General features: G+C 48.7%; 1 protein-coding gene across 1 annotated transcript; it reads right to left on the bottom strand.

The window, feature by feature from the left end:
* Positions 1–2,163: 2,163 nt before the first annotated feature.
* HHEX (hematopoietically expressed homeobox) lies at positions 2,164–8,460 on the bottom strand. Its single transcript, XM_039482836.1, has 4 exons — positions 7,924–8,460; positions 5,699–5,877; positions 5,211–5,261; positions 2,164–3,397 (listed from the first exon to the last, which is right to left on the bottom strand). Exons 1-4 carry the CDS (start codon positions 8,312–8,314, stop codon positions 3,164–3,166), a joined length of 855 nt encoding a protein of 284 aa, XP_039338770.1. The 5' UTR covers positions 8,315–8,460; the 3' UTR covers positions 2,164–3,163.
* Positions 8,461–9,096: the final 636 nt, after the last annotated feature.

Genomic DNA, 9,096 nt, shown 5'->3' with positions numbered 1-9,096 from the left:
TATGTCTAGAAGCACGGTCTGCCTACGGTGAAGACTACAGCATCTGGAATTATCTCCTGGGGATTCTAGTCCCTCAGTACTTTACACAGGGAAAGTCCCATTGACTTCTGGGGGCGTTTCGCCTGAGCACGGCTAGAGAGGTCCAGCCGCTGGAGTCTGAGGACTCCAGCCGCAGACCCTGTGCTATCACTGCCTTGCGCTAACGGAAGAAAAGGACAAATCTGCAGCCTACAACAACGCTGTATTCTCTTAATACAAATTACTTCTGGGAAAGGCTTTTGTTTTCAGAGGTAATTTCCTTTCTGGTGTTGCACAGCTGTAGAGAAAACAATCCCTCCCACGTACACTCTCTCACACGCACCCCCCACGGAAAATAGGTCTGATTCCAATCCTGGCCCCTAATCGTACTGTGGGGCTGCCAAGGTAAAAGAATGTTTACTAGGCAGCCTCCATGTAATTGCAGAAGGGAGGGGAACTGCCCCGGACATGTCCCAACACACATATAAACAGGGCTGAAGTGTTAACCAAAGGTAACTAGGAGTTCCCAGGAGCGGAGATTTATATAGCAGGCTCCTTGAAAACAGGCAAGATGCAGCACTGGGGAGTGTTTATATTCAGTGCCCGCATACCTGCGCACCCAGAACTCCCACTGAAGTAAATAAAGCAGGAACGGGCCCCTCTGATTAGACTTTGGGAACTAAGAAACCTAGGGCAGGCAGCAAGCACAGAGAATCATCCTGTTCCCACATTTCTCAGGGCACTTTCCACTTTCTTATACCGGAGAAGGTCTCCCCTTTCGGAAATGTCCCGTCTCGCCACAAGAAGGTAACTGGCAAAGGGCCAGATTCTGCTGTCTGTTGTCAGATTCCCTGGGGCACACAGTTGTTCGCATAGTAAGAGTCTTAACTGAGCCCGAAAAGACCTTCACAGCTGCCATTTCTTCCTCAGCTCTGCCTTTGCCTCTGGCCGTAGCCCTGCGCCACTGCCGATGCATTCAGAATCCTGTCTGGAAAAAACACCTTCAGGTTGGGTTCCCCCCACAGCACGTCCCACCACAAACCCGTGAACCCCTGCAGTGACCCTCATTAGCAGCCAGTTTGGCTGTGTCCCGTGCTAACTAGGGCTCTGTCGGCTCGAGCAATGCCCTAGCAGGATGCCCAGTCGTTAGCAACCCTTCTTCACAAACCTGTTCCCACGAGCTCTTTGGGATCCTCCCGCTCAGGGTCACTTGCTGAGGAGAAACCCCCGAGGCCTGACCCAGGGGCTTACCGCAGACTTGTGTCTGTAGGGCAGGGGTAGAGATCGATCCCACTCCAGCTCCTCGGAATAGATAATAATGGGAACAACGACACATCACTTAATACAGAGGAGGCACAGAGCTGTAGAGTTTGGTGCGAGACAGACACCGGCTGGGGAATACGCGGCGCTCTCAAACGTGGCAGGCTTTATTGTATTATATTGACGATTATCACTATTGTCCTTGAGCCTAACCCTCTCCCATCCTCGTTTCCTCCCGGCAGCTTACTGTCTTCTCTCTCCTTTATTCCCTGGGGCTCCTGTTCCCAGAAGACTCGCCTGGTTTCGGAGAATGGCGGCAGGGATAAATAACCATTATTGACTCAGGCAGGTCAACGGCAGCCAGAGCTGGGCAGCGCCAGGGAAATCAATACCTCCCCCTCCCAGGGAGCCACAAAGATTTTCATTTTTAATCCACTCCACGTCCACTTTGATTTAAGTTTCCCTTTTTCTTCCTCTCTCCAAATACTTGGATCACTTAAGAGCTCCCTGTAAAACTTTTACAACAGGACTGACACACTTCAAAATCTCCCCCTTCTCTCCGCGGCTAATATTCCACCTCGGTCTGTATTCCGATGGGCAGGGGGCATGGTATTTTTTTACAGACCGTGTAAAACGCGAGGGCGGAGCTGCAGGCTGTAAGAGAAAAGCAATCCCAAATTCAACCGACAAGTTCTGAATCCTCTAAAGCCATGAGGTCAGATTCAAGACCCACCTCACCAATAAACTCAGAAGGAAACTTGCTTCCCTTCCCCCAGTTGTATGATAGGCTGGAAATGGAGTTGGTTAAAGGCTTTTTGGAAAAGACATAAATTCTACTGCAAACATGCATGTTTCAAAGAAGTGACTGTCCAATAGCTCGGGTGGTCTAGAGTTCAGTTTTATTTCACAGACAAGTTCTTCAACAAAAATTTAAATACCAGCTTGGGGTTTTTTTTAAAACAATAAACAAATATGTACAAAATATGAACAATTTGAGGTATAAAACCAGAAGATTTGTAAAGCAAAGGAATATATACAGAGACAGATATGTATACAATAGGCATTAACTTCTCAAGCCTACCTTACCATCCAGCAGCTGGTGTCAGTTTTTCTCCTGCAGTAGGGCCCTAGCATTTGTCACATTTTCTTGTGAAACAGAGGAAGTAAACTATAAATCAGGCAAAACCAGCTTAATAGATTTTAATCAAAAATATTTCTCCTACAAATAGAATCAGACAGATTGTAAGGCAACATCTCCAGGGACCCCAGATTCAAAAGGGCACGGTATATGAATTGTGTGTAATAGAAAAGTAAAAATCAGCTTTTACAAATGACCTGTAGCATAAATAGAATAATGTCTTGAAGAAAAGCACCATATGTGTCATGAGGGGTAAGGTATAAGGCACTAGATGAGACTGATCAAATCCCTCTCCATTTCATTAAATATATTCCTTTGATAGGAAAGGAGACTTTTAAAAGACTTGTCTATTCTTTTAAGCTACATTTTGTATATACATACAAAGGTCATAGCCCTGCAGTTCAAATAAATGGGTGTTCTGCCTGACTGCATAAAGACGGCTGAATCAGACCCAAGTCAGTAAAGACAGGACATGGTATTATTATATTTCAGTTAGAACATTAATCAATGTACAAGTATATCTTACAAATTAAATACAAAACATGGACCTGTTCCTTTATCCAAAATAAAGATCTGCCCATGAATCAACTGTCTGCACAAAATAGTTTGGTTTTAGATTTACAAAACTAGGTTAAGTGGTTGTCTCTGACAAATGGTGAAAGTTTTTTTCTGTAGCAAAACATTCTTTCCAACCAGCTCCTGTTAAAGTGCAAGCTGAATTAGGGTCCATTCTTAAAAGTGGAGCCATTAGTGGGTAGAATTATAATAGCCTTTATCACCTTCAATGTCCACTTCTTGATCGGAATCATCTGAGATTTCTGACTCCAGGTCCTCCTGAGAGACTGGTGAGGGGGTGTACTGAGACCCATCCAAAGAGACTTCTTTATTCTTCTGCTCAGGGGTCAGACAGCAATCTTGCCTTTTATCACAGTGGCTGTCCACACCTTCAGTTTCTTCTTTTTTGCTGCCTTGAGGGTTCTCCTAAAATTAATCAGTAAACAACTAGCTTGACACCGAAATATAGCGAACACAATCAGAACACCCGTGAGTCAAGGCAATGTTGTGAGGCACAGTGAATTGTTTGAGAGGGTTAGTTCTAAGCCTACAATTCTGGGGCATTTTCAGGCAGTCTGGGCTGTTTCCATTCAATGTGTTGGTCTGTTTGTTAAACGCTTATGGAAATGGATGTGTACAGCTGTGAGCACTTCTTCCTTATAAAAGTGTCCCACTGAGCAGATGGGATTAAAGGACCATAAAGGAAGGAGGAACTGTGCTTGCACCAAAATGAGACGGGACAGGACAGCTAAGAGGGATCCATATGGGCTTGTTCCTGCTCCCACTGAAGTCACTGGCAGTTTTGTAATGGGCTCAGTAGCACCAGCCTCCCAGGCAATAACATCATCGTCATCTCAAATACCTCCCAGCAAGAACCTTGATCCAAGAGCATTCTGAAAGTGATTTTGTTCTTATTAAAACCGCAAAAACTGACCAGCTGCTTCTTTCTGGACCGGATCATCCTTTCATCGAAACCAATGGCAAAACTGCCTTTGGCTTCAATGGGAGGCGGAACCAAGGCCCTTCGTGTCATAGGAAAGACATGAGAAGATTACCAACCATCAAGTTGTTCTAAGCCTAAAAGGAGACATTAAAAATGCCAATTTCAAAATGATTCAGGAGCATGAAGCTTTCTAGAGCAAAGAGACGGCATAGGGGGAAATGTACCTGGGATATGGATCTGACTGACTAAAAAGGAGGCAGTGACTTAAAACGTCCCAGATTCCAAGCGATGTCTCAGGATATTTTAGAGCAGGAATCAGCCCATTGTATGTTTCTCAGGGAAAATGGCTCCCTTGAAAGTAGTTATTTCTATAGCAATAAGTACAGCTCTACATAAACCTAGAGTTATTAATAAAAGTAGACTGAGGAACAGGTGAAACCGGGAAATGTTCATATAGTAAACATAGCCAACAACTTCACACTGCTGTTAATCTTTGTTTTTCATTAACATATAACCCCTTCCCCCTCTGCCCCGAATTACTGATGAAAAATAGTAAGATTTAAAACAAATCTTCACGTTGTGTTTATTGGAGGATTAAACTGAACACGATGTTGGAATTTTTAATCTTTTACGATTCTACATAATTTTTAAAGCCCTTTGTCAGGTACCTGGATGGGAGCTTAACCAGATAAAAACCAGCCAGCACCATCAGGTAAATAATGATTTACTGATATGTATACACTTTATTTGAGGGGAGGAAAAGTATTATAATTTCCAGTCTAATAGGCTGGAAGTGACTGACCCTAAACTAAATGAACTCACAAGCTAATTATTTTTCCCTAGGGCTCAAAACAATAAACAGGCTTTTGTATATTTATTTTCCAGCCTTTATATAATAAATCTGCCTGTACTTGCTGTAAATGTGTAATTAAAAGGACTAGTAAATATTCTCCCAAAGACAACTGCCCAAGCAATTTACTGACAATTACTTATCTGCTCTGCGCTAATTAGATAAACAACATATGGGTTTACAAAACAATTAGTGTGGAGTTTTAATAGGCAGTGTGTGAAAACCCAGGCATAATTGATATAGGAACTACATTAGGAGCTTTTAACATTAGTGCTGCCTGAACGAGCCATCCTGGATTCCAGCATGACTATTTGCCTTTTTAATCAAGGTGAAGAGGTTAAACAGCCTTTCAAATGACTTTTGCATACAAGCTGGAATAGGCGATCACGTTCTACGATAAGATTATTAAAATATTTATTTCTATAGAGACAGAAACATCCCGCTACCTGCTTTAGGCGCCTCCATTTAGCTCTGCGATTCTGAAACCAAGTTTTGACCTAAAAAGAACAGAAAAAGGCACAAAGTTGTCCCCCATTCGGTATATCCCGGGCTCAGCTTAAAACAAAGTCCATTTATTTGAGTGGGGTGAAAACAGAGGAAAAAGAAAAAAAATAAGCAGCAAAAATCGGGCTGCTCAGCGACCCCAGTGTAAATGCGGAGAACGTAGGAGTCACTCCTGATTTCAACCCCGGCCACTGAGAGCCGAATTTAGCCCCAGGAGAAGTAACTCAAACCCGCGAAACACGCAGGGGTTTACACGCCCCTGCCTGGTTGACAGAGCGGTCAAGGAGAGGCTGGTTCGGGAGTGATGGGGAGTTATGGCCTTGGCTCCCACAGGCGCAGGACACCCCGTGTGTATCTGTGGGGCCTACGCGCGGCAGCTCTGTACTGTGCTCCCACGTGCGCTGGGGGGGGCGGGTTTGCTTGGCCTCACCTGCCTCTCGCTGAGCTGGAGCATCTTGGCCAGTCGCTTTCTCTCCGGCGGCGAGAGATACTTTTGGGTCTCAAACTTCTTCTCCAGCTCGATGGTCTGGTCATTGGAGAAGCGAACTTGGCCCCCTTTCCTCTTGTGCAGCGGCCGCTGGATGAAGGGACTCCAGAGCAGGGGCTTCCCTTCAGAAGAGACACAATCCCTGCACGTTAGTGGCAGACAGTAGCTGTGGAGCTGGGGCTTGTCTCTCACGCGGCTCGGGGCTGGGCTCCAGTCCCGGGGCTTACGCCCGCCCTGCAGAGAAACTTGGCCCTCGGAGCAGCTGCACCAGAGGGTCCTAGGGTAACAGAGGGGGGGGGTGTTCGCTGTGGGTGCCGCACACACATGGCTGCTTCTTTGTGATACCCCGGGGCCCTTCACTGCGAGAGAAACACTCGCTTCCCAGATGGGAAGTCGGAGCGTTTCCCCACTGGTCAGAGCCCCTTTGCACTGTGTGTACCCTCCCTCCCCAGGAGGACAAGTGCTGGCCGCCGTGTGGCTCTGGGGCGCTTAGCTTTCAGTGCCCGCTGACTTTTCAGCCGAAAAGTTTGAAGCTTTCGCCTCTGATTTTTACATCAGTCGAGCAGAGGAGACCAGTTAAAGCCACCCTAAGGGCTATGGCAACATTTCCGTCAATGTGTTTCCTGTTGGTCTATCTCGCAAAGAAAAGAGAGAGAGAGAAAAAAACTTTGCTTCCTTCTGCTCTTTCACTGTAATAACCCAAAGAAACTACCTTGCCTTCTTTGTGCAAATGTTTGCCCGCATGCCTCACTGAAGTACTCACTATCTCGAGTCAGTCAATGGTTTGTGCTAGAAAGTACTGTCATTATCTGTGTACTTCACCTTCCACGCGGGTTGGCAGCATTTCCTTGGAAATACCTAACGTGGAATCTATCATATTATCTGTATGTTGTATCTCCATATTAATCACACAGACTATGCTGTGGCTAAATACCAAACGCTAGTAGGTGAGTTGTTGGAGACCCCCAAGGGGCATAGGCAATTGGTGGTTAATTACTTAACATTAGCAATCGAAATGTAGCTATCGGGTCTGATGGTGGTATGCAATGTATATGGAAGGAGGTGCAGCAATCCACACTTAATTACATCAAACCAAATAAAACAAGCTGCAGTGTCCCCTGGTCCAGCAACTCTCCAGTTAGAGCCTTTGAGTCACTGTTTGCCTTTCTGTCTGTACCCTTTGAAATGCACCATTGTTTTTCAAGATTTTGCTTGCGTCAGGCTTTAGTAATTCTGGTGCAAAACAGACTCAAAAAATAGGAAGCAACTGGTTATTTTAGCTGTCATAAAGTCACATCCCACACAGAGGAAATGAACAATATCAGAAAAACGGATCCCGGCTATCAGAAGTCGAGTGTTTCCTGAATTTGTCTGTATTGAGGATGTCGATAAAATAATCAGCAGTGTGCACGACTCCCGGGGAAGAGCCTGCTTCAGGCAGCCAGGAAAACACTTAACAGCTTCTGAAACCAGATTTACTCCTATCGAGAGCTCAAGATTTCCTGTATGAACGGAAAGGGTCAGCCTCTTTCACGGCACAAATTTGGTGAGTCAGGTCCAGTTTTGCAATCACTAAGAACAAGTGCTGCCGCTATCAGCGCGCTGGGCCGGCTGAGGCTGGGCTCAGCCCCGAGGGATTGAAGATCTCAGCCTTGCTGAGCGGGGTAGAGCAGGGACCGTCCTGGGGGTTGCAACAGAAAAGTGACAGGGCCTGATTCTGATCTGACTTATTGAGGGGCTGCACTAGTGCGCCTGAGTTACTCGGGTCCCAGTGAGATCAGAATCAGCAGCCAAGCGTTATAAGTCATCTGCAGGCAAAGACTCAGATCTGAAATACGATTTTTCACTACAATTAAAACTCTCCACTAAAACCACACGCGACATTACTAAGGACACTCAGAGTCACTTGGTTGAAGGAAAACAAATCTGAGTCACCAGCGGGCGGGCGCTGCGGTCTGGTTCCAAACGCGAGAGCTCAGCGCTTCTCAGTTTACTGTAAATCAGACTGAAGCCAGAGAGAGTTTCAATGACTTTCAATTGCAGCCCCCAGCAGCAGAAATGCAGAAGCACCGCCAGCCCTGCTGGGACCCAACCGCGCGGGGACCGAGTGCAGGGCGAGGCGGGGAGAGAAGCTGGAGGAGGAGGGAGAGCGGAGCGGCGTTGCTTACCCAGGGGGTCGTGCCGGATCAGAGCGTGCGTGTAGTCGTTCACGGTCCGGGGGAAAGGATACAGGGGGCCGGCGTAGGTGCTGCCGCCGTAGGTAGCAGCCAGGGCAGGATGGTGGGAGAAGGCCGGGTGGATCGGGGTCGGCTCGTAGATGGGGGTCCTGTAGGTGGACACCAGGCTGGTGAAGGAGGAGTTGGGAGACGGCAGAGTCGGCGGCGCCGGCGAGGGCAGGGGGTGCGGCGCGGGGGGCGCGCCGGCCCCTCTGCCCAGGATGTCCTCGATGTAGAAGGGCGTGGGGTGCACGGGCTGCAGCAGCGGGGTGGGCGCGTAGAGCGGCACGCTCACCCCCATGGCCGCGGCGGCCGGGGCAGAGGCCGGGTGCTGGTACTGCATGGCTCCGCCGCGCTCGGCGCTCCCCTCCCTTCCCCCTCAGGCCGCGCTGCCCGGCCCGGCCCGGCCCGGCGCAGAGACACGCGCCCCCCAGCAGCACCCCGCCCGAAAGCAGCCCCAGCCTCAGGGCTGATGCCTGCACCGCAGCAGCGAATTTCTCCGGGCTCAGATTACCCTTCGATAGGTTTCTATTGGCGCTGGGCGGGGCCGCCCGGTCTCTGTCCCCTTCCTGCCAGGGCTGTGTCTAGCCAATGAGCCTGTCCAGGGAGGGGAAAGCCAAACCCCCCCTTGGCAAACACTCCCCCTGAGCAAACTCCCCACGGCGCCAATCAACAAGCGCTGGAGCCCAATGATCGCTGGAGCAAGTGGGAGCAGCAAGCGGAGCGGAATCCCCACCAACCGGGTTTAAAAAGAGTTAGCTAAGATCAGGGAGGGTAGATCCTTTAGTGGCTATTAGCCAAGGTGGGCTGGGAGGCAGCCCCAGGCTCTGGGTGTCCCTAAACCTCTGGCGGCCAGAAGCTGGCACTGGGACAAGGGGGCTGGATCACTCAGGGATTGCCCTGTTCTGTTCATTCCCTGGGAAGCATCTGCCAAGACTGCCATTGGCACTGTGGGCAGGATGCTGAGCTAGAGGGGTCTTTGGCCTGACCCAGTATTGCTGTTCTGGCCCTCCCCTGTGGCACTGCTGGGGGGCATTTCTGGCCCTGCTGCACACACATTCCCCGGGTCCTAGTGACCGACAGGCTCCTGCTCCTCTCTTTGGATGTGGATGGCGTTTTTGTCTC

Source organism: Mauremys reevesii, linkage group 7 (genome assembly GCF_016161935.1).
Source record: "Mauremys reevesii isolate NIE-2019 linkage group 7, ASM1616193v1, whole genome shotgun sequence".
Lineage (NCBI taxonomy): Eukaryota > Metazoa > Chordata > Testudines > Geoemydidae > Mauremys > Mauremys reevesii.
This window is presented reverse-complemented; position numbering and strand designations above follow the sequence as displayed.

Bases quoted from the DNA above. Each gene is read 5' to 3' on its own strand.
- HHEX (XM_039482836.1), bottom strand. From the start codon at position 8,314: ATGCAGTACCAGCACCCGGCCTCTGCCCCGGCCGCCGCGGCCATGGGG. The intron at 5,262-5,698 runs GTGAGGCCAAGC...TGTTCTTTTTAG, and splicing joins TCCAGCTCAGCGAGAGGCAG to GTCAAAACTTGGTTTCAGAA. The intron at 3,398-5,210 runs GTAGCGGGATGT...GATTAATTTTAG, and splicing joins AATGGAGGCGCCTAAAGCAG to GAGAACCCTCAAGGCAGCAA.